At 39.4% G+C, this 26,028-nt stretch overlaps 1 protein-coding gene and 1 pseudogene across 1 annotated transcript; one reads left to right on the top strand and one right to left on the bottom strand.

The window, feature by feature from the left end:
- Positions 1,509-1,805, top strand: Rn4.5s-ps1 (4.5s RNA, pseudogene 1; annotated as a pseudogene).
- Serpinb13 (serine (or cysteine) peptidase inhibitor, clade B (ovalbumin), member 13) lies at positions 5,405-25,616 on the bottom strand. The gene is made up of 8 exons (NM_172852.3): positions 25,571-25,616; positions 24,281-24,462; positions 23,731-23,787; positions 10,683-10,811; positions 10,203-10,320; positions 7,892-8,034; positions 7,557-7,712; positions 5,405-6,180 (listed from the first exon to the last, which is right to left on the bottom strand). The coding sequence occupies exons 2-8, from the start codon at positions 24,443-24,445 to the stop codon at positions 5,779-5,781; spliced, it is 1,170 nt and encodes a 389-aa protein (NP_766440.2). The 5' UTR covers positions 24,446-24,462; positions 25,571-25,616; the 3' UTR covers positions 5,405-5,778.
- Between the last annotated feature and the right edge of the window lie 412 nt (positions 25,617-26,028).

The raw sequence follows: 26,028 nt of genomic DNA, 5'->3' as shown, positions 1-26,028 counted from the left end.
GGCAGGGGCACTTCCAGCTGTGTACACAGGGAATCAAGCAGGGGCACTTCCAGCTGTGTACACAGGGAATCAGGCAGGGGCACTTCTAGCTGTATACATGGGGGATCAAGCAGGGCACTTCTAGCTGTGTACATAGGGGATGAGGCAGGGGCAATTCTGGGAAATTTCACTACGTAACATCTAGGTAGTGAACTCCATTGGTTGTCTGTCCAATTCAAACAAAACTATTTGGAAAATGTGAAGTATGCAATGCATAAATTGTCTTCAATGAAAGTGAGAGTCAGTTTTCATTTGAAAACACTACTTAACTAGCAAATGTTTGGGGTTTAATTCTACAGCTTATTGCTTTCCCTCTGGTTTATGCCAAGTGAAAATTATGAGCTGAGATTTTTATTCTCTAAATTACTTAGCTCTACCATCAATGCTACTAATTCCTACAAGTGATTCTGCTTTCTATTATCATTCTTTTTTTAATTTTTATTAGATAATTTCTTCATTTACAGTTCAAATGCTATCCCAAAAGTCCCCTATACACACCCCCCCCGCCCTGCTCCCTCTATTCATCATTCAAAGCAGCTAGACTTCAGCTACCTCCCAGAACAGTCACATGTTGTCAGGATTAACCTAGGGGAGATCATATATTCCTCAAAGTTCCTTCAATACCAGTATATAGAATGATGAGAAAAAACAAGTCTAGTTTTAGTCAATATTTCTGTGTTCCACCTAAAAGAGTCCAGTGAAAGAAAGCTTCTTTCCCATGATCTTCACATGAATTCCCAGACCCAGTATCCACCTGAAGTAGACTTCTGTGCAGAGTGGCCACAATGACCATTTGAGAGCCTTGCTATGATTATAGCAGCTTTACCAGATTAGCACCAGCTGGAAGCCACGTAGTGTGTAGCAAGAAGCTCTCTGCTTTTGCCAAATAGTATGCTGCCAAACAATGTGACTTGGGTTTTTCATCACCTTTCTTACAACTTTCAGAGATGTTGAACATCCATTGAACACACTTGGAAACTCAAATAAGGAGAGCTCAAATATAAAAATGGATGTCGAGTGGAAAAAAACCCTTATGTGTAGCTAGCTGTTGGGAAACATTGATTAACACCCAAGATGGCAACTGTAGCTAGCAACACTCTTATTCCATCTGTTTCCTTGTTTGCCTATCCCTATTGCATTTTGAGTCACATTACTTCTTACAGTCTGATTAATAGTGACGGTGAATCATCCCTTCTCTTTCTTCTCTGCCTTTTTATTAGGCTGAGAAGAGGTGGCCATATGAATGAGAGAAGCAGCAGAGCTGGTTTTGCCTTCTCATCCCCTGCCAGAAAAGATGTCTGGTAGCAATTGCTCAGGACCTTATGTAAGTGGAACATTCGTTCCTTACAGACTTATATGCAAATCCTCCAACAGGTAGTACTTAACTGCATCCAATAGAATAATAAGGTTACATACAATGATCGAGTGTGTGCTTTATTTAATACCCAATGTACATGTTCATTAAAAAAGAAAAAGAAAAGAAAGACGTGCTTTACAAAAACATCCTGAAAATCGCCATGAATCGGGTATGGAAAAGGATGTAATAGGGAACATCTAGAAAAGTAAGCTTTAGCCGGTTGTGGTGGTGAACGCCAGTAGGATTTGCTGAAGGAGGCAGAGGCAGGAGGATCACAAGTTCGAGGCCAGCCTGGGCTACACATTTTTACTCACTGATAAGTGGATATTATCCCAGAAACTTAGTATACCTGAGATATAAGATACAATTTGCAAAACACATGAAACTGAAGAAGAACGAAGACCAAAGTGTGGACACTTTGCCCCTTCTTAGAATTGGAAACAATCACCCATGGAAAGAGTTACAGAGACAAAGTTTGGAGCTGAGACAAAAGGATGGACCATCTAGAGACTGCCATATCCAGGGATCCATCCCATAATTAGCCTCCAAACGATGACACCATTGCATTCACTAGCAAGGGTTTGCTGAAAGGACCCTGATATAGCTGTCTCTTGTGAGACTAGGCCGGGGCCTAGCAAACACAGGAGTGGATGCTCACAGTCAGCTATTGGATGGATCACAGGGCCCCCAATGGAGGAGCTAGAGAAAGTATCCAAGGAGCTAAAGAGATCTGCAACCCTGTAGGTGCAACAACATTATGAACTAACCAGTACCCCGGAGCTCTTGACTCTAGCTGCATATGTATCAAAAGATGGCCTAGTCGGCCATCACTGGAAAGAGAGGCCCATTGGATGCACAAATTTTATATGCCCCAGTACAGGGGAACGCCAGGGCCAAAAAGTGGGAATGGGTGGGTAGGGGAGTAGGGGGGACGGTATGGGGGACTTTTGGGATAGCATTGGAAATGTAATTGAGGAAAATACGTAATAAAAATATATTTAAAAAAAAAGAAAGAAAGAACTATGCCAGGGCCTAGCAAACACAGAAGTGGATGCTCACAGTCAGCTATTGAATGGACCACAGGGCCCCCAATGGAGGAACTAGAGAAAGCACCCAAGGAACTAAAGGGAACTGCAACCCTATAGGTGGAACAAGAATATGAACTAAGCAGTACCCCGGAGCTCTTGTCTCTAGCTGCATATGTATCAAAAGATGGCCTAGTCGGCCATCACTGCAAAGAGAAGCCCATTGGACATGCAACTTTATATGCCCCAGTACAGGGGAACGCCAGGGCCAAAAAGGGGGAGTGGGTGGGTAGGGGAGTGGGGGTGGGCGGGTATGGGGGACTTTTGGTATAGCATTGGAAATGTAAATGAGCTAAATACCTAATAAAAAATGGAAAAAAGGTAAAAATGTAATATAAACCTATTTTATTAAATCAAGAATCTAAATAAATTTCAAAGATGAAAAAAAAAAAAAGAAAAGTAAGCTTTAGTCTGCAACACCCACATAAAACCAATTAGAACAACTCAGGATGCAGCAGATATCAACATGGAAGAAACCAAAACAGTGTGTGAAAATGTCATAAATACACAAGCTAACAGAAAACAATCAGAGATTAAAATTAAGACAGTGTCACCTCTGACGGCATCAGAAAGTCAAAGCAAGGTCAACAGAAGAAGGCTATGTGCTGAATGCACATATTTCTCACATATAAATATTTTCAAAGAAATGGAATGGCTAAATAACTGAGGAGCTCTTTCACATCAGTGGGTGAGAAGACTCAGTACAGTCAAACAGCAGCATAAATCACCAAAACAGAACTGAGAGCACAGATGAAAAATGTACACTTTTAATCAGTTGAGTTTTTAAAAATAAAGATGCCAAGAAAATTTTACATCACTGTGATTACATTTTGTAAAATGAACAGTTTTATATCAATGTGCAATAAATAAGTAAACTAAACTGAGGCTCCAATCTCCCCCTCCCCCCCCACACACACACACAACACACATACAGAGACTGCAAATGGACTGTTGATGTATATGGAAGAACCAAAATCACAAAACTTATAGAATAAAACAAAATGAAGTGTTCCTTGTGTAGGAAAGGAGATCTTAGATGTGATACCAAAAGTGTAGTCTCAAGCAATAATATTGATGACCTGGCCTCTGATCATAGTTTACAGGATGGAACTATAGGTCAGGCATGGTGGCACATACCTTTAATCCATGTACACAGTGAGTCATGAACAGCCAGGGCTATGGAGAAAGACCATGTCTTAAAACAGAAAGAAAGGAAGGAAGTGAGGAAGTAAGGGAGGGAGGAAGGGAGGGAGGGAGGGAGGGAGGGAGGGAGGGAGGGAGGGAGGGAGAGAAGGAGTCATGAGGGAAGAATGGAGAAAGGAAGGAAAGAAGAAAGAGAAGGAAACTCTAGTAAGATACAATGCCACATTCACTAGAATATACTTGTTAAATTTTAAATATTATAATAAATATTGACAAAGATGTAGAGAAACTAATTAGTTTTGGTTTTGGTGTTTTCGATAGCATCCTACAGGCCTGGAACTTGGTCTTAGATCAGACAGACCTCCTCTCTCAGATAATCTCCGCCTTCCTCAGTGCTGAAACTAAAGCTGTGCACCACCACACCCAGAATAAATCTATTATACTTTCCTGCAGGGTTGTAAAGTAGTAAATTCAATATTTTCTCAAAATGGTAACCATAAAGATGACATGTGGCCCAGCATAATCCAAGAGACATGGAAAAATATCCAAGAATAACAAACTTACACACAGAATTATTCATAATGGCTAATAAGTCAAAGGTAAATATTTATCATTTAATTGCCTAACAAAATCTGATACATCTGTACATGGAATAGTAAACATAATAAAACTGAGCACTGATAGGTGAAAAGACTTGGATAAATCTTAAATCATTGTGGTAAGTAAAAAATAATCAGATAGCAAACAATCACCTGTTATACAGTGTTGCTTGTGTTAGGTACCCAGACAGAAAAACCCATAGACCAGACACCGAATAATGGTTTCCATTAGTTAATGGACAAAAGAATGTGAAGTCACTGTTAATGGGTTTGGAGGTTATTTCTGAAACATTAAAAATCAGTGAATTCATAACTTGTGTAATGGTAGCTCAAGAAAAAAAAATGTTCAAAACACCAGCCATGTGATCTTACTAAAACCTGATAAAACTGAAGCCTGAAGTATGTCTAAAGTGCAGTGTCAGCAAAACACATAGAGCTTTTCAAATGCCATTCTAAGAAAATGTCATCTCATTACCAATAAACATGCCAAAGTGAACTGGGGGAAGCCTATGGTCTCAAACCAAAAGAACTACAAAGGAAGGTGAGAGTGGGAGGAATAGTCTTCCCCCAGGAATGCACACCAGCGGGCTACCCAATAGCAAACGATCAGCCCTAAAACCACACATGTGACTGACTTCGTACAGACTGAGCAGATTATGTTTAGGAATGTATATACATGTGAATATGTGTATGTAACAATTAATGACAAAGAATGCCACGGATTTGAAACAGAAAAAGAAGAGTATATGAGAGGGCTTGAAGAGAACAAGAACTATTGTAGGTATATTATAGTCTGAAAAATAAAGAAGAAAAGATTAAAAAGAAATGTCATCTGACTGTAGCCATTCCACACTCAAGAATCCAAAACAAAAGTTAAAGAAAGAAAAAAGCTGCTCTTCTAAGGCACAGTCCAAAGATCAAAAGAATTATAGGGTTAGAATATTGATCAGGTACACTTACAGTCACAACTATTTCTAGTACCAAAATGTTTCTAAAACTGACAGTGGGGGTTAGACTGTCAGCATGGAGGACAAAACCAAGGAAATCTCTCTGACTGGCATACTCTTCATTCATTTGTTCTGGCATTTAACGTCTGTACTCCACTGGAATGTTTCTAAATTATTCTCTTTCCTGAATGCAGGTCCTCGGGACCTTATGGAAAAGGAAAAAAGAAACACATTAGCTAGTAAATGGTTGTTTTATTTTACTATGCCTTACAGAATGCCAAGATAATAGAAGTGAATGAATCCTAAAGTCTTCCATAACTCTTCATTTTAAAAACAAAATCAAAAACAAAAACAAAAAACAAAAAACAAAACAAAAAAACCTCCTCCCTCAGGGCATGACAACTTTTGAAGGAAAACAAGATAAGAACTGATCTTAAGCTGCCTGGCCTCCTGAGTAGTGCACACATGATTGAGATTAACTTTTAAACAGATTAAGAAAACGTGCTATTGCTACCATTGTGCAAAGGACTTTGAAGCACAAATATGAACCCCATGGTCTGTCAACTCTTGAGTGCTACTTAGTGCTCTAATGTTTCAGTTTGACTATCTTAGGGAGAAGAAAACTTGCCGAAAAAGAGAATGCTGTCAGACTCTCTGTGTCTGATGAAGAACAAGAATGGATGGTTACAGTGCACAAGCTCACAGCTTGCAGCTGACGAGACCTTGAGGCCCACTCCAGTGCCTGCAGTGGCCTCAACGCCTTCCTCTGTCACCACCAGGAACGATCTGTGCAGGAAATTCTGGGCATGCAGCCCAGAGCGCGCCGACATTCCTGAGTAGTCCGCATGCTCGCTGAAGGCACTGTGAATGCCCACAGCTTCCAGCACGGGTTCCAGATCATAGGTCTCCTCCACCTGCAAGCGGGGCAGGCGCAGGTCCACCCTCCTTTGCTCCAGGTGTCCGGGGCTGGTCCACTCCACCAACTTCTCAGGAGACATTTTATCCATTATCTACAGTTGGAAAGGGATTCGAGGACATTTTAAAATCCACATACTATCTTGAGCCAGCCAGAAAGCATTACTCTTAGAAATAAATGCAAACTATTCATTTCACTCTATTGTCTACATAAAAGTCTATTGTCTCATATTCTCTATTTTCCTGTATTATATTATCTGTCTATAGCATGAAGTGAATTTTTCAAACAAGAAATTTCAAAATCTGCATTTCCATTTCTGCTCTCCTCTAGTTTCTCTATATGTGTGAACACATGCAGTCACATATCACACAGGGATATCTACTTTTTATGTATTTAACTTTTTACACTATAAGTCTCCTGTAAACTGATAAAGTTACATAATACTTCTGTCAAGTCCCTAAGTGTTAGACAACAGTCCACATTAGTTATTCCCCTTACAGACATCTAATATGTATGAAGCATCATAATAATTGTTGATAAAATCTGCAGATAGAAATTTAACAATTCCTATAAATTTCAAATTAGGCACCCTAGAGTATTCAACATTGAAAGTGAAATTGCTGATATGACTAACAAGGTCAGTTTTCAGCTTCTAAACCACTTCTTTAGAGTGATACCCAGAAAGGGAGTGTGTGTGTGTGTGTGTGTGTGTGTGTGTGTGTGTGTGTGTGTGCGTGTGTATGTGTGTGTAAAGCTCCAATGCATGTACCATGTTGTTCCACAATATTATTCAACTTACAAAGCTAGCAACCTTCCATAGCACATATTAAATTCAATGAGTGCTTTCTATGCCCTCCACACACGCCAGGCTGCACTTCCCTAGTCATAGAAAAGAAATGTCACATATTAAGCCCCAGAGGCTAATCTAATAGATGAGAATACTGAATAACAAGGAAGTCTGGGAGATTTACGTTTGGAAAATAACTTATAGAATAAGTATTTGGAGCTACACCTTCCTGGTGTCCAAAACACAAAACACTAGCCTTGACACTGCTTTGAAAAAGAAGGGAGTTGGACCTAAATCAAAAATAAAGATCAAAAGAAATCTTAAATTCAAAATCTGCATGCAAAATCTCTGTATTCACAGACATACAGTTTTCCAGGTGAAATTTTCATAGGCATTAATTACTCCTCAAAAGGCTAGAGAGACTCTTCAGAACCCCCCAATACAACTTAAAATATCCATTTAGTTTATCTCAATTCAATTTCATAATAGTTATTCTCAATAAGTCTATTCTTTGACAGAGATCATCCGGCAGCCACTTCACAAAATGAGAAATATTTCCAAAATGACACAGCGAGGCATCAAATGTTCAGAAGCCTTGTTCCCAGGTTCACTGGGTACAAGGGATGCAACACGGAATGATAGGAAATGGTATAGACCAGGAGATGCAGAGGTTTGCGGTTTACCTTCTCCAGACCATCTATGTCATTGGGCAGAAGCACAAACATGCTGATATCGTTGTTTTTATATGGAATCCCCACAATTTTCGCCTGCAGGTCCTCTAAGAAGGTGAAGTTGAAGGAGCTGCACAGAGCCATCATCTGCACAGGTTTACTTAGGTTCTTCAACAGATAAACAGAAACAAAGTTGTTAAAATCAAAGTGATATAGCACCCAAGTAACCCATGGAAATAATACAACCTCAAGCAGTGGCAAAAGTCTGAGTAACTGAATAATCACTTGGCCAAATGACATTAGACTGTACATGTCTGATATAAGCAGACATATATAAAGAACCATACCTTATTCAGCCAGAAGTCCTCCTCCTTGGTGTGTTCTTTCTTAAATTCTCTGTCCCACAGGCCTTTAAAATAAACTGTATTTATTAGCACCAGCTTGGTGGAGCTGTTCAAAGAGCCTTCTGGAAACAGGTCCTTGACTTTTACTGGCGGAAAAAAGGAACAGAGAAGACTGGTTTGTCCTGCAAATCATGAACTGTGTGTGTGGCTGGTGTGGATATGGACGGACTTGGCTAGTCATTAACACTGTAGCCAAGTGAACACCTGAGGGGCCTTGCTCACCAAGGGTCAGTGGGGACTTTCTCATACTGTCTGTTTCCATAGAGTTGTACTTATTACTAACTGAGGCAACTTATTTATACTCTCTGTACCTCAGTTTCCACGCTTATAAAATAAAAACATGACCTGCTTCATGGGGTTGTTGAAATGAATAAATGGATTAGTAGGTGTGGACTTGTGATCACTATCTGGCATGTCCTATTCACTCAGTTTTGGCTATTTATTCTTACCTTTTGAATAGATTCCTCACAGCTATCATTTAGAAGTTACTTGTTTTGCTTTGTTTTGTTTTGTTTTGTTTGTTTCTTTTTTGAAACAATTCGTGGTATATACTTGAAATTGGGTGCTTGCCTGTGTACCACAAAGTCCAACATCAGATTGTTTTCCATTATCACACTCCACCTCGACAGGGATGTTTTCTGAACATGGAGATCAGCACTTCAAGTAAGCTAGCTGGCTAGCAAGTGTCTACCTCTCTCCACCCTGCAACCCACAATGCTAATTACAGATGCACCCCACTAGCCTCAGCTTTGGCATGGGTTCTGCAGATCTGAACCCTGTTATTTCTCCTCTGTTGGTGTTTTCTCAGCCTCAGAAATTTACATTTTGGATTCTTGTTCAGTTCTCACCATACCAGATACTGGAAAAAAAATCTGTTCAGCTGACTTCTCAGCATACCCCTATTTTCTGATTGCTTCAATTTCCTTTAGATAAAATACTAAGAAAATTATCCACTGATAGGATAGATTTCATTAATAGAGGTAATAGAAAATGGTAGATATTACTTATTGCTCCCCAAAGAGTATTTCCATCTTAATGTTTCTTATATGTTTGATTTATTTTTATTAGGTATTTTCTTCATTTACATTTCCAATGCTATCCCAAAAGTCCCCCATACCCTCTCCCCCTCCTCTACCCATCCACTCCTACTTCTTGTCCCTGGCGTTCCCCTGTACTGAGGCATATAAAGTTTGCACGACCAATGGGCCTCTCTTTCTACTAATGGCCGACTAGGCCATCTTCTGATACATATGCAGCTAGAGACATGAGCTCCGGGGTGTACTGGTTAGTTCATATTGTTGTTCCACCTATAGGGTTGCAGATCCCCCCAGTTTCTTGGGTACTTTTTCTAGCTCCTCCATTGGGGGCCCTGTGATCCCTCCAATAGCTGACTGTGAGCATCCACTTCTGTGTTTGCTAGGCCCTGGCATAGCCTCACAAGAGACAGCTATATCTGGGTCCTTTCAGCAAAATCTTGCTAGTGTATGCAACGGTGTTAGCGTTTGGAAGCTGATTATGGGATGGATCCCCAGGTATGGCAGTCTCTAGATGGTGCATTGTTTTGTCTCAGCTCCAAACTTTGTCTCTGTAAATCCTTCCATGGATGTTTTGTTCCCAATTCTAAGAAGGAACAAAGTGTCCACACTTTGGTTTTCGTTCTTCCTGAGTTTCATGTGTTTTGCAAATTGTATCTTATATCTTGGGTATTCTAATAGGATAAGAAGAGAAGGACGGGGAGGGATTCCTCAAATCTTCTACTGTGGAAGGTTCTGAAATTTTAATAATTCCTACAAGATTCCCAAGTGTGAAAGAGACCCAAGTGACCCTAGCTGTAGGCAGCAGATGGGTCCTGGCACAAGAGTTGTATGAACTTCTCTTAATAAAGAAAGTGGAAACCCTCTATGCCATTTGCACTGAGGGCCCCAGACTCAGAAAGAAAGAAAGTCTGTGGTACAGTGAATAAGCTAAAGGTAACCATGGCACCATCCCTAAGACTGCAAAGGTAGTGTGAGCCACAGCCTGTGGGAACAATTCCCCACTGTTGCATCTCTCCACGAATGCAGAGGCCATTCTACCCTCTGCGGCACCCTAGATGAGCTTTATGCTGATGCTTGACTGTTCAATTCTGCCAAACCCATCTCGAGCTTCTCCCAAAGCTCAACCATCTGGCATCTGTGTTGCATCAAGCCCAAGGCTTTGGTCACAGCCAATGTTCAAAAGGTGTTTCTTGGTGAAAACCCAATTCATACTCTACCATTTGTTTGGCTTTCAACCCAGGAATTAATCTTCTTTCGACTTTCGTCTGCAGCATTTACAAAATCAACAGGCTCCAGAGATGCATGGTAATATTTTTCAACATAATCTATGTATTTCTTTAGGAAAGAAATAGAAAGAGATGGAAGGATTTACTTATTAAGCACAAAAGCTTTTTAACTAAATGTGTCTGTTCGTTAGGAGAACTAATCTCAAAACCTGGACTTTTAGATCCGAGAAAAATGTTTCTCATTACCTCTTCCATGCATGCTCAGGCAGATACAATTAAAGAAAAAAACAGATACAGACTCAGAAGACTAAGAAAGGAACTGCTTGTCTGGAAAGCAGACTAGAATGACTAGTGAAATAGTCCCATGGCAAGCAGCCAACATGGCAGCATAGCCCCAGAACTCAGTCCTAACAGGGATACTGGCCATTTCTTGGTACCACATATAGATGTGGCAAACACTGCAAAACTTACTTGAAGGAAGAGGTATGTTTTTTCTCCGAACAGCCTGTTGCTTATGATCAGGTCATAATCGTTAGAAAATTTGCTTATTTCAGTCAACAGCATTTGGAGTTGATGATGTATTTCTTCTCTCTTCTCGATCTTCAAAATCAAGACAAAAACCTCAGTGGGTTATCTGGGCAGAGGCAAGTCTAGATTCTGGTTCAGAAGGATCTGACTACAATCCTTCCTCTGGGGAACAAATCTGAAGGAAGAATAGAGATGTCCATTGGTCCCCACTGCCATTTGACTTTCTGCCAAGTCAGATGCAAGCCATAACCAATCTCAGCTGCATAAAGCCGCTCTCTTCACCAGCCCCAATACCACAGATCTGTCTTTTCTGATCCATTTTGCACTTTGGGTCTGAAATGTAACTGCATACTAAGTGTTTCCTGCATTTGTTTTATCTATTTATAGATGCTAAATATTTGACAAGGGTAAATAATTCCCCAGATAATCCTTCTCCACTAAAACTTGGATATTTCTGATTTAAATAGTGGATAATAAAAGTGATTCTTGATGGAGTAAATCATCGTTTATCAGAGCTACAAACTGGACTAAAATGAAATTTTTCCCTGTTTTTGGTTTTTGTGGGTTTTTTGGTTTTTTGTTTGTTTGTTTGTTTTTTGAAATAAAAAAATCAAAGTCTTCTGGATATCTTCCATAGGATGTACCAGGTTTCTGATTGTAGTATAGTGTAGGCATTGCATGGCAACATTGGGTGAACGAAAACACTCCATTAGAACAGAGCAGAGCATCATCTGGTTGTCTTAATTCACAGAGGATACAAGGAGTTACAGCTTAGTTTGAGAGTGAGAAATTCATTTCTGATTCCACACAAGAACTGAAAAGCCAATTTCTTGTGCAATACAGTGCCTAAATGTTTATTTAATTCACTATTGTATCTCTTATTTTCATCGTTCAAGCTCCAACTGCCTATAACAGTTCTAGAAAAAGTAACAGACAGCTGAATTTTGCAAATAATAACTATTTGAAGGCATTTAAATTGAAAATGTGTGTCCACACTTTTCTGGCAGTGTCTGCAGAGTTGAATTTACATTTGTTGCCTCCTTCCTGTTAGGAAACTTTAAGTGGCTAACAATCAGTTGTTGATAGCTTCAGTTGATTGGGACATGCAGTGAACCAGTCAATGTATCACACCCTTTGGGATTTAAGAGCTTAATGTTCATTAATTTTCTCATTGAGCCATTTGTGACTAAGCTGACCTAAAAATAAATGAAGAGAAGAAAAGCCTGTTTTCAAACAGGTTTGGAAGTTTTAGTATACACTATCTTGGTATCCTAGGAGGTCACAACCAAAAACATTAAAGTGGTCTGAAGTTGGTAAAAATCACAAGATCTTATCCCAGAAGTAAGAAAGATATCCTCACACAAAAGGAACTACATCACAGGCTTCATTGCATCCCCAAGATGATTAACCACGTGTAGGATTGTGTTCCAAAATCTAACTACATCAGTCCTCGCTGTATCCCCAAGATCATCAACCATCATGTTCCAAAATTATAAACTGTTAACAAACAAGTCCCAAATCAAAACTCGTGGGAAAATACTAACAATTACAACAGAGACACAGACATTTAGATGTTCACATGAGCATCTTCAGATATTCACATTACTCTAAGGATAGAAAAAAATATCATACATGGAGGATCTCAGGCCTTGAAAACATGTTTAAAAGAAAACATCTCCAACAAATGGTGCTGGTAAAACCAGATGTCTGCACACAGAAAAATACAAATAGATCAATACTTACCCCCCTGCACAAAACTCAAGTCCAAATGGATCAAAGACCTCAACATAAAGCCAGATACACTGAACCTGATAGAAGAGAACATGAGGAATAACCTTTAACGTATTGACACAGAAGACAACTTCCTGAACAGAACACCAAAAACTCAGACACTAAAATCAACAATCAAAAAATGGAACCTTACTAAACTTAAAAGCTTCTGTAGGGGAAAAGACACCATGTGAAAAGGACAGAACAGTAGCCTACAGGATGAGAAAAGTTCTTCACCAACCCTATATCTGACAGAGGGCTGATATTCAAGTTATATAAAGAGCTCAAGAAACTTGATATTGTAAAAACTAAATAACCGAATTACAAAATGGAGTACAGATCCAAACAGAATTCTCAACAGAGGAATCTCTTATGGCCGAGAATCACTTAAAGAAATGTTCAACATCTTTCCTTAGTCATCAGGGAAATGCAAATCAAAATGCCTCCAACATTCCATATCACACCTGTCAGAATGGCTAAGATCAAAACTGAAATGCCAGCTCATGATGGCAAGTATGGGAAGCAAGCAAAACACTCCTCCATTGGTGTTAGGAGTACAAACTTGTACAGCTACTTTGTAAATCAATATGGGTTCCTCAGTAATTCCTTGGGAACCTACCTCTAGGTCCAGATTACCACTCTTAGGCTTATACCCAAAGGACATTTTATCTTACCACAAGGACACTTGCTCAGTTATGTTTATTACAGCTTTATTCTTAGTAGCCAGAAACTAGAAACATCTTAGATGTTCCTTAACTGAAAAATGGATAAGGAAAATGTGCTACACTTACAGAGTGGCATATAAATCAGCTGTTAAAAAATGACATCATGAAATGTGTAGGCAAATGGATAGAACTAGAAAACAATCACCTTGAGTGTTGTTGACCCACACTCAGAAAGATATAAATATGCCATGTATTTGCTTATATTTGAATATTAGCTATTAAATAAATGATGACCAACTTATAATCCTACAGTCTGTAGACTGAGGAAGGTTAGGAGAGAAGGGACTAGGGAAAACATATGGATCTCCCTAGAAGAGGAAAGTAGAATAGATTCTACAAGTGGACTAGGGACTTATGGGGACAGGAAGATGGAGATCAGACAAGGAATAGAGAAATGGGGTTAAGGGAGGGAATGCAGAAAGAGAGAGATGAAATTGAGGGGCATTTGAGGGGTCGTGTAGAAAGCTAGTACAGTAGAAACATCCTAAAATAAATGATAAAAATATTTTTTCTACTGAAGTCTGCTAATAATGAGGGAGACAGAGTCTCAACTGACCATCTCTTATCACCAAATTAGGCTTCCAGTGATGGAACTGGGTTGCATTCACTTTAGTTTTTGGCTAAGGGTTTCCTATGGAAATCTCCAAACATTCTAAGCTGTTGTCAAGAGAATGGGTTGCTCTTTGAAAACTGACATCAGGGCCCCATTGTTGAGAACAGCACGCACCGACATGCAAATATATTATGAATATGAAGAAACCAAGCTGGTGCCTACATGGAACCTTCACTCCTACGCTGGAATGCCCTTGGTTTGGAAAGGTACTCTGCAGGCTAACAAAAGGGAAATGTAAACAGTAACCCAGAAAACCTTTGATCTGTCCTGCCTGCAACATAAGCTAGGGCAATGGTGGCACAGAACTTATGGAAAGTAGCCTATCAATGTCTGATTTGACTTAAGGCAGCTCCACAAAATGAAACTCATGCCTGGCACTTCTCGTGTGACCAAGAACCTGAGAACTAGGGTACAATTAAATACAACTTACTACTCCTTACAAAGAGCTTGTTCTTTGAGAAAATTACCAAGATAGATAAACCTTTAGCCAGACTAACCAGAGGGCACAGAGAGAGTATCCAAATTAACAATGAATTGTATCTTAACACAATTATTCTGTTTGTTGAATATTAACAGTTGAAAATATTAAAGTCATATTCTACAAAAAAGAAAAAACAACTGGGGGGGCAGAGACCCTCAGTGTCTTACATGTGGATTCTTGTACAATTTTGAGGGCATAATCAACATAATACCAGCGTTAGACTAAATCCACAACACACTATAACTTCCATGATGAGATGTTTTCTATGCTTTGTTTTGTTTATTATTTTTGTTTGTTTTTTATTTTCTTTTTGGGGGAGGAGGTTGCAAGGGCAGAGGATGGATATGAAGTGGGACTAGGGTGCATGATGTGAAACTCACAAAAAATAAAAACAAAGCTTTAAAGAGAAAATGAATTTAAAAAATAAAAGAATGAAAATAAAATCTCTAAAATAAATAAATAGGACCAATAAAATGACTCCTAGTGTTAGTCTGCTCCACTATATACAGATCAGTGTCTTATTCTGTCAGTATCAGAGTCTTTCTCCTGCAGCAGATGGGAACAGATATTGAGACCTACAGCCAGAAATTATACAGAGAAAGTATCCTTGGAACACATAGTTCTGCATGGAATATCATCATTAAATCCCTCCCATCAGAGCTCAGAAAGCCCTGGGAAGAGGAGGTGGAAAAGTGTAAGAGCCAGAGAAGAGAGAGGACAGAGAAGAACAAGGTTTTGTATAAAAATATTTAATATGGATATAAGAACCAACAATTTTCTAAAAAAATATTAAAGATGGTCCAATGAATTTTCAAAAATTTCCGAATTTGTGGCTGTTTTCATTATATAGAATGCTAGAAGAATTTTGGAAGATCCCCAGAGTCTCTACCTGCATTCACTAGGAAAAGACCAGGTGGCAAGATTTCAAATGCTGTAGACCAATAGAGGACAATGAGGAATACCAAGAAATGGGAACATAATCTAACCAAAGTAAAAATAAATCTCTAGAAATTGACGGTAAAAAATAGAGACACATGAAATACCACAGAAATTTCCAAAACTACAATCATAAGATATTCAGTAAATTAAGAGCTCACAGATACATAAGTGACTAAATCAAGGTAACTAAACAAAACCAAGGAGAAGGTGCATAGACAATATGATAATACTAGCAAAGAGAGAAGGGATAAAGAAAAACCAAGTGACCTCTGGAACTAAAGAATAAGACACTGAGTTGGAAATAAATCAATAAAGTAAGTTTCAATAAAGAATTACAGGAAATGATGGCTGCTGAACGGAGGAAAATCTGTATTCTCCAGAGATATCCCCCTGGTAGTTTATTAAATATCAAAGTATCTTCTCTAAGCACATGTGAGCAACACTACATGGATATGTGTTTGTGTGTGTGTGTGTGTGTGTGTGTGTGTGTGTGTGTGTGTGTATGTGTGTGTATGTGTGTGTGGCTGCAATGATAATAATTAAAAATAAGAGGCTGTGAATTTGAGAGCTGAGAAAATACAGAGGAAGAGTTGTGTGGAGGAAAGAGGAAGAAATTTATATAATCTAAGTACTCATTTATTAAATTTTCAAACACATTATTTCTTTATTGGTTTTTTAAATCAAACTCATTAGAACACTTGACTAGGGAAGAGAAAGAACTTTGTACCAAAAGGCTGGGCATTAAAAATTGCCAAAATAGAAGAGCAAAAGGAAAACAAGTATAACACACACACACACACACACACACACACACACACACACATTGTGGGAGTTTCCACTTGACAAAGTTATAGACAGCATAACACATAAAACTAAGAAAATAAATAGACATGATGTGTCCCAATCAGTCTTCAGTGGTCAGTCTTCAGTTGCAGAGTCCAGGGGGAATAGCAAATAGATAAGAAAACAAACAGAAAAACTGTCTTAGGCCAACAAATTTGTAAGAGGTGCAACATCTTATACTGTTTTAATGAGGGAGTGGGGCATAGCCAACAAAAAACTTGATCAAGTGGTGTTACACAAAGGGAACCCAGTATAGCTCAAGGGCACCACAGACTAAAAGACAAAACACAGCAGCCTTGGGATTGAAAATTCTTCAGGGGCAAAAGCTAGTCCCCAGGAACTTAAAACTGAACCCCTTCCAGGTCCTTGCCCCATCTCCAAGCCAAAACTTGACAAGTCTGCTCCAGACAATGACACAGAACTATGTTCCTTTTCACCAGCTCCTCTGAGAAAACCTGGAATTGGCCTGGATCTCAACAAGTATAGACATTCAGAAACTCCAAGATCTCCATCTAAGATAAAGCTACAAAGACCTCTGGTGCCACACTTCATAACCACACTGTCAAAGACCATGAAAAGAGAAACTAGAAAGTAGCTAGTGTAAATACCTTGTTATATACAAGGGGTATCTATTCTATTGACAGATTTTTCAGAATAAAAATATTATGAAAGGATTAGTGTACTATTTAAAATGCACTCAAAGAGAGGAAAATCCTACAGAATATACCAAGGATACTATATTCAGAAGGACAGTATTGAACTGTCCTTTAAAAGCAAAGGAGAACATCCAATAGAGGACTAACATCCAAAATACACAAAGAACTCAAGAAGCTAGAATCCAGAGAACCAAATAACTCTATTTAAAAATTGGGTACAGAGCTAAACAGAGAATTCTCAACTGAGGAATCTCAAATGACTGAAAAACACTTAGAGGAGTGTTCAACACCCTTAGTCATCAGGGAAATGCAGATCAAGACACCAGTCAGAATGGCTAAGATCAAAAACTCTGGTGACAGCAGACACTGGCAAGGATGTGGAGAAAGAGGAGCACTGCTCCATTGCTGTTGGGATTGCAAACTTGTATAACCACTCTGGAAATCAGTCTGATGGTTTCTCAGAAAATTGGAAATAGTTCTACCTGAGTACCCAGCTATAACACTCCTAGGCCAAATAATGCTCCAACATATAATAAGGACACATGCTCCACTATATTCATAGCAGCCATATTTATAATAACCAGAATCTGGAAACAACCCAAGTGTTCCTCAACAGAGGAATGGATACAGAAAATGTGGTACATTTACACAATGGAGTATTACTCAGCTACTAAAAACAATGACTTCATGAAATTTGCAGGCAAATGGATGGAACTTGAAAATATCCTGAGTGAGGTAACCCAGTCACAAAAGAACACATGATATGTACTCACTGATAAGTGGATAATAGCCAAAAAGAAGCTCAGAATACTCATGATACAACTCACAGACCATATGAAACCCAAGAAGAAAAAGGTCACACCAAAGTGTAGATACTATTCTGTCCTATTCAGAAGGGGGAAGAAAATAATCTCTGGGAAGTAGAGGGAGAGAGGGATCTGGGAGGGAGAGAGGAAGTGCATGGAAAAACGGGGGCAAGTTCAGATATGGGGGGAGATGGGGAGAAGTAAAGAGGGTCAGAAAATTTAAAGTAGGTGTGTAGCAGTAGAAAAGGGGGAATTGGGTTAACCACTAGAAAGTCCCAGCTGCAGACCCATGAGGCTCCCAGGACCCAACAGGGAGGACATTAGCAAAAATACACAAAAAGGGGGAGAAAGAACCTGTAGAGACCATATCCAGTGGATAGGCCTGGCCCACAGCTGAGGTAAGGGACCATCCACCCACCTCAAAAATATTAATCTAGAATTCCTTCTGTCAAAAGGAAATGCAGGGACAAAGAGTGGAGCAGAGACTGAAGGAAAGGCCATCCAGAGACTGTCCCACTTATGGATCCATCCCATCTGCAGACACCAAACCCAGACACTGTTGCTGATGCCAAGAAGTGCTTACTGATAGCAGCCTGGTATAACTGTCCTCTGAGAAGCTCTGCCAGAGCCTAACCAATACAGAGGCAGATGCACGCAGCCAAACATTGAACCGAGTGTGGGGACCCCAATGGAGAAGTTAGGGCAAGGACTGTAGAAACGTAAGGGGTTTGCAACCCCCTAGGAAGAACAACAATATCAACCAACCAGACTCCCCAAAGCTCGTAGGGACTAAGCCATCAACCAAAGAGTACACATGGTGAGACCCATGTCTCCAGCTGCATATGTAGCAGAGAATTGCCTTGTTGGGCATCACTGGATGGGAGGCCCTTGATCCTGTGGAGGCTCAATGACCCAGGTTATGAGAATTCTAGGGTGCTGAGGCAGTAGTGGGTGGGCAAGTGGGGAGCACCCTCATAGAGGCGGGGGAAGGGGAGGGGATAGAGGACTTGTGGAGGGGAAATAGGGAAGGGGGATAACATTTGAAGTGTAAATAAATAAAATAACCAATAAAAGATGAAAAAGTAAAAGCAAAGAGGAAGTTAAGACTTTCCTAGTTTTAAAAAAAAAAGTGAGAGGCCTGATTGAAAAGTACTGACTAGAGCTTTTCAACTTAAAATGAAAAGATGATAAGAAACTATAAAAGCTTAAACTGTCTTGATACAGTAAATATACAGAAAATATAGAATTCTGTAGTTCATAAAATGCTTTTATATTTGGTAGAAAAAGTTAAGCGTAAAAATCTATATTGCAAATGCAAGATCTAAGAAAATCACAGACTGCTATGAGGTTAAATGTTCAAACTATAAAAATGAGATAGGAATCAAAAGTACTCTTTAATAAGAAATTCACTAAGTAAATACAAACCTAAGTTACATAAAAAAAAAAGAAACAAAAGCCAAGGCCAAATTAATCCAAATTCTAACCTGTAGTAATATCCTCTTGTGCACTGTGGAAGCATCACCTGTCAATAAAATGCTGATCGTCTATCAGCAAAAGGCAGGACGTATAAGCTGGAAGTTCTGCTAGAAATACTGGAACTCTAGTATGGCTACTCAGTGGGAGGAGATTTGCCTGGGACTCTGAGGAAGCTGGACACATGAAACTGAGGAAAGGTGACAAGTCTTGTGGCAGAAATAGAATGGTTTAAATGGGCTATATAAGATGCAAGCTAGTCAGGGAACAAACCAAAGCTTACAGACTGGGCATTTATTCATAAATGAGTAAGCCTCTAAGTAATTATTAAGGAACTGGGGCACTGGTTGCAAAACCCATGATTACACTACCCAATAAATTAGGAGTGTTTCTGAATTACAGAAATTCATTCACAATTTTTTAAAAATCTGGTCAAAATACAGAGAAGAAGTGCTCCACCATTAATGAGACTTCTATATCACATTGTTTCTTCCAGGGCCCAGGGACCATCACAGAAGACTAAGAGCCAGAAGTTGGGAAGGACCACAACAAAGGTGTCTACAGGACATGACAAGACCTCTGTATTCGTGAATGCACCATAGCTGTGGTTGCCTGCACAAGACCTATGCAAGGTTGGGGTTCCAGCAAAGAGACTGGGAGAGGGGTTCAGGAGCCCCAACCCTAGCTCAGAAGCTGTTGACAGTTGCTGGATCCTCGGGAGAGAAAGTCAGCCTTCTTTAAGCTGTTGCCCATGTTTGGTGGATAATAGATACTCAAGTGGTTGACACTGTATTCATGAGTATATGGACAGCATAAACTAGACTCCATGGCTTATTTAAATTTTAAAAAGGAGGAAATGAGGATGGAAGGGAAAACTAGGAGGTAGGGGAATCTTCGAGGTCTTGAGGACAGAATATGATCACTACATTGTATCCATGAGAAAGCATTTGAAACTTTGGTAAAATATCATATACCTGAACTATGCAGTAAGACCACCTGCATTTTAAGAGTCTAATGTTATTTTGGTACTGAAACAGCACAAAAATGCCCAAGAAAAATGTTTCTGACATCACAACATTTTAAAAAACTAATAAGATCTTAGTAGACGAATCCATTTGATTTTTAAATATCATGACTAAGTATATTATCCAACCAATAAAAGATTTATCACTAGAAATTCTATTAAGGAAACCCATTCCAATGACATAGAAAAGACATCTGCTCACCAGTAGCAACAGAAAGTAGAGAAATAGTCCATGTATTCACAGATGCCCAAAGGCTGTAAGCCTATGGGATTTCAAGCCCTCAATAAGGCTTTGGACAGCTGAATGAAATTATGAAATGAATCTATAATGACTATTGATAGTGATGAGTGTTGATACAGTCCCTTTAGCAAACTGCTTAGTAGCAATTAATCTTTATTAATATTTGCACATAGATATGAACCTCATATGTACTACAAAGTCCTTGGTAACTATGTTTTAAAGATTAAAAAACAGGTGAGTAACTAAAGAAAATGCCACACATACACAGGCTTATATACACAATCTAACACTATTTAGCCATTAAAAACTCTTCTCCTTTGATACAGCATGAAATAACCTAGAGAATTCTATGTTGCATGAAATAAACCAAGCATTAAAATACACATTCCACACAGTCCTACTCAGGTGGAGAATCTGAAACTGTTCTCACAGTAGAGAGTAAATGCTGTTTACCAGAGGTGGGGTAGATAGGAGGAAAGAAATCAGGGGGAAATATTGGCCAGGGGATATATGTTTATCCTCAAATAGAAGGGATATTTTTAAAATCATGTCTAGTACAGACAAACAGACAGAGTCAGGAAGTGACTTTCTAAGGGCCTGATGATGAAGGAGAAATGATAAGTTGAGGAGAGGAAAGGGGAGAGGGGGAATCACTGCTAGTAGCTATGGAGATCCCAAAGGGAGATGGAGATCAGTGCTGGTGGCTATGGAGATCCCAAAGGGAGATGGGAATCAGTGCTGGTGGCTATGGAGATCCCAAAGGGAGATGGGAATCAGTGCTGGTGGCTATGGAGATAACAAAGGCAGATGGGGATCATTGCTGGTGACTATGAAGATCTCATTTTGAGTGACAAAGTATTCTAAATGTGATTGTGATTGCCACACAATTGTGGAATCTTACTAAGAACCACTGAATTATACAACAGAAATAGATAGATTTCAGGATACATTAATTATAGTTCAATAAATCTGTTTTGAAACAACTAGAAGTAAAGAAATTAACTTTAAAATATTTCATCTAATCCAAAATGTCTAGAATTTCATTTTTGTATATAAATATAAGATAAATAAATTATATGCTCATAGATCCCATAGATATATGTTTCAACACACAGCACATAGAATTAATGATTTCTTTTCTCTTTTTTCTGTTTGTTTGTTTGTTTGTTTGTTTGTTTTTTCAAGACAGGGTTTCTCTATATAGCCCTGGCTGTGCTGGAACTCACTTTGTAGACCAGGCTGGCCTCGAACTCAGAAATCCACCTGCCTCTGCCTCCCAAGTGCTGGGATTAAAGGCGTGCGCCACCACCGCTGGCTGAATTAATGATTTCTATATGAATATTTTATACTAAACTCCTGGAATCCTGTGAGTAGTTTATACTTTTAGCACATCTTAATTCAAACCGGATGCATGTCAAGTGCTCTCACTTGACTGGATACCATCCACAATCCAGGCATACCAAGAGACTTGTGTAAAGGATAATTTACACAATATTTGTAATAGAAAAGAGGAAAGGGAGGGTGAGGGAGGGAAGAAAAAAGGCCTATTAACACACACACACACACACACACACACACACACACACACACACACACACACACACAAAGCACCTGTAAAAATGAGCAAACTAGGTCTACAGTGTTGGCCCAAAAATAACCACACTGCAAAAATGATGACAAAAGCTATCATATGTAACAAAATAAGAAGTGCATTTGGGATACTGAATTCCTAATTCAGGAGAATAGAGCCTGCCCTATCAAAAGAGAAGGTTTGTAGGGCAGTGCACCAGGGATTGGTAATCTCTGATTTCCCACACTAGGAGAGGTACTCGTTGCCTGATTGCTTCTACCTTCCTAGCTAGTCTTGAGAGTTCAACATCACTTTGTAACAGAAAGATTCAGAAGACTCTGAATTCATGTGATAATCAAATGGTACACACCAAGGGCTGCCACTGGACCTTACTCATCTACTTCCTCATCTATTAATAAAGAGATTGAATTGTCTAGCCTCAGCTCCCAAAATCTCCTGAGGAAGGGACAGAGCTGGCTCATGGTGAAAGAGTGCAGGTTAGACCTGCCTAAAGCTGTAAGTCAACTTCCAGGCAGTTCTGAAGCTCTCCACCCAGAAGAAGGGCGTCTGTCCTAGGTCAGATGCCTTGTCTAGTCCTCAGGAAGATTCTGCAGGCACTCTTATGCTAAGAAAGGGAAGTACACTGGAAGCCACTGCATATCACAGTTGATCTCACAGGGGAGCAGCCACCTGACCTAACTCAGTTAAACAATCCGGAGAAAGAAGTCCCCAACTGAAACTGAGCCTTCCAGACAACCCAGCATTGTGGGATTGTGAAACTAACAGATCTTTGAACAAGAGGTTCAAAGAATTGCTTTATGAAAGGCACTGGGCTATGATTACTGTTGGACCCAGTGTGCCCTTCTGAGGGATCTGCTCATCCCTGATACTAAAACTCTGACTTAATGGGCCTTATCTCCACCGGGTATTTGGTAAGACCAAGTGAGAGATACCAGAGCACTAGATCTGGAAGAAGACCAATGGTCCTGTGCTGATAGTATTTAAGGAAATAGTAATAGGAGGGGCAAAAAATTAATTCCATTTAGCAATAATTAATTCAAATTAGCATTACTGGGTGAGTTAAATGCATTATCTAGATGATTCTATTGGAAATGTCACAGAGGATTAAAGAAAGTGAATTACTTGCCAAAGTCTCACAGTCCTGACAAGCCCAAGCCAGAACTTGACCCAATTCTCTATAATTTCAAAGCTGTTATAACTTTTCAGTGTGTCAGTATTCATAGTGACTGCTGGCTGTTTTGATTTCTTCTTATTGGAAATTTAGTTTTGTGCAGTCCAAATGCTGTGGTTGGAGGTGATCTTTCTCCCCTGAGTTCCTGTTCTAAAAGCCTGCACTAGATATAATTGGTGTCAAGAGAGGGAAACATTTAAGGGACTTGGTGATTAGGTCACCCAAGACACTGCCCTCAAAAAGGGTAATGAAAGTCTCCCAGAAGAAGTTAGCTCTCTGAGAGTAGATTTCATAAAGCAAGACCAGCCACAAGCTCAGCCCCTTCTGTGTACCACCAGAGTTCATTCCGTTACATTATAGTGCACTTCAGAAGACTCTCTACAAAACCAAACAGGTAAAAAGCCACCCAATCTGGGACTTTCAACACCCAATCCAGGAGCTTTTGAGCAAGCTCTTATTTATAAAACTTTTAGCCTCTAGGACTTTGTTATAGCAGCAAAAAAATAAACTAATATACCTATAAATATGATTTGTCTTCAGTGACTACTACTTGAGAGTGTGATGTAAGCAATACTAGCCACTTCCACACTTTTCCTACTCCTCTTACACCTGAAAGGTAATCAATCACACTGGAAGGTGTTTAACACACATGCCCCACCTCTTCTTCTTCAGACTTAATTCTCGAGCTTTCTGTGCCTTGTTCAGTGTAAAGTACCTAGCAGAGAGAAAATATTGTTATTATTAGACAGAAATAAATAGAAATTTCACATGGTCAAGGAAAGGCTGATATTCATGTGTTTTCAGTGGCATACAGGAAACATCATCTCCTTGAAAAGCCAGAGAAATGTCTATGTTGCCCCCTGATATCTTCAGAGGAGCCTAGTAATAGGCTCATTTGGGTCTTCATCTTAGATATGTCATTTAGGCCAAATAGAAATTCCATAAGTAATCAAAGTTACCTTGGGCTTTCATATCCTCTTTAACTATAGAATAATGGCTTTTAAAAAGGCTGTTTATCATACCCCTACTTAAAGGAATGCCAAGCATCAAGGAGCAAATGGAACCTGGACAGGGAAGAGGCCTTCCCTGACAGACTTGAAATTACTCCACATTCATCAGCAGGTCAAGTTGCACACATTTTCAAGGCAATGCTAGAGGGTAAATCTCAAAACCAAGCCTCTTTCTGGACAGGAAAGGAAGCTCCCCACCTTCTGTAACTCAGAAGCAGTGGCTCCTCGGGTCCCCAGGATGATCATGCCAATGGCTGTTGAGATGCCCACAGGGGAAAAGAAGACGTTGCCATCATTTGTTTTATTCAGTTCTTTGAAAAGATCAAACAGGAACTGTGTGGCTGCTGTGCCTAGTGAGTCCATGATTGTTTCCAAGTAATCTAGAACAGCAATAACAATCAACACCACTTCTGGACTGGGCTGCCTTATGCTCGAGTTATTCTTTCCTTCATTTATCCAGAACACTGTTATTCCTGACCCTCAGAACTACTGCCCACTCCTTGTCCTGCTCCCATAACAGAAGATGTAAGTCAGCATAAGAAGCATAAACTAGTTTCATCCAGTGGTTATCAGTTCTTCTTTCCCAGGGAGGTATGGTAATGCCTTAATGGTTTTCTCCTCTGGTTTATCTGTAGTCAGAATCTGCATCCCGTCCTAGACATCATCGAAGTTCCACTGAGCAGACCCACCCTTTGCCCTGCACAAGTGTAGCTTATCCAGCTGCCCAGCTTGTGGGAAGGCAGGATTCTGACAGCATGGGAATCCCCACAGGTCTTACATTCAAGCAGTATTCTCCAATCCAGACTCATTGTAATACAACAGTTGTATTCTTATCTGACACTTTTCATTTCTCAAGACATCCAAATACAATCCAATATAGGAGAACATGTTAGATCCCTATCCCTGATTCCTAACCCCACAAAAAGTTTAATACGGTCTGAATTTTCTCCTGAAGGGCAGTGGAGTATCCATACTCATGGGTTACGTTAAGAGTTTTCCTTTCTTACACTTTTTAAAAATTTGTTTTGGATTTTTTTCAGTGAACTAATCTTACTGTTATTAAAATCACAAAAAAAAATAATTTTCGAAGAACCGTTAATATCTACCAAATAAACAAGTAGAGTATGGATATGCTTTATGTTTTCTTCAGCATTTATTTCATAAAGGTTTTTAAAAAAAAATCAAAATGAGTAAGATACATAAAGCTCTCAACAGCCCTCACACTTTAGGTCTCATCCTTGCTATGAAGTCCGCCATCTTGCATTTGCTGTTAGAGGTTCCACCTCGGTTCATTATAGGGATTCCTTACTCAGAAATAAAAGGATTTAACTCATTATCAAACAAGATAAATTGCAATGATCATTTGGGCACTGAAATAAAATAACCTCAAGAACAGTCTATGCACAAAAAAATATATATTTATTTCAAATCCACAACAGCCATATTCTCAAAGCAGAGAACTCAAACTGGATCTGAGGAAGAACTTACCTGGCTCTGAAGAGACAGCAGTGGCTGGACAGAGACTAGGAATCTATGTAGAGTGAGTAGCTGAGGTCTTTAATTTATAGTGAGTGCTCTCTGCCTCTCCCTAGTCATTACAGTTTATCTTTCCAGTGAAACAGCCTCTGGTTTCTCAACAACAGTTTCCCTAATAAAAATAGCAGGCAAGGTTTATGAGAAAACTAAGAGCTTAATTTCTTTTATTTTGTGTGTGTGTGTGTGTGTGTGTGTGTGTGTGTGTGTGTGTGTGTGTGTAGTGATGAAATTATGTAGTTAAAGTTATCAGCAACTGTGTTTTCAACTTTAATATGTACTTCAAGTACACTGGAAGGTAACTTCAAGATCCCTCAGAAATTCTGCCTGGAAACCAAGCATAAAGACATTCAAATCATTCAGAGAGCAAAACAAGATTGAAAGCAGATGTTCAAAGTACTAAAGGGTAAAAC

The sequence above is a fragment of the Mus musculus genome, chromosome 1 (assembly GCF_000001635.26).
Source record: "Mus musculus strain C57BL/6J chromosome 1, GRCm38.p6 C57BL/6J".
Classification (NCBI taxonomy): Eukaryota; Metazoa; Chordata; class Mammalia; order Rodentia; family Muridae; genus Mus; species Mus musculus.
The sequence above is the reverse complement of the archived record's forward strand: the minus strand, read 5'-3'. Positions and strand labels throughout refer to the sequence as shown.

Excerpts from the sequence above, each read along its gene's own strand:
- Serpinb13 (NM_172852.3), bottom strand. The coding sequence starts at position 24,445 with ATGGACTCACTAGGCACAGCAGCCACACAGTTCCTGTTTGATCTTTTC. Across the intron at positions 10,812-23,730 it reads TTAAGTCTGAAGAAGAAGAG|ATCGAGAAGAGAGAAGAAAT; the intron begins GTGGGGCATGTG and ends TTGATTTTGAAG. Across the intron at positions 6,181-7,556 it reads ACATAGATGGTCTGGAGAAG|ATAATGGATAAAATGTCTCC; the intron begins GTAAACCGCAAA and ends TTCCAACTGTAG.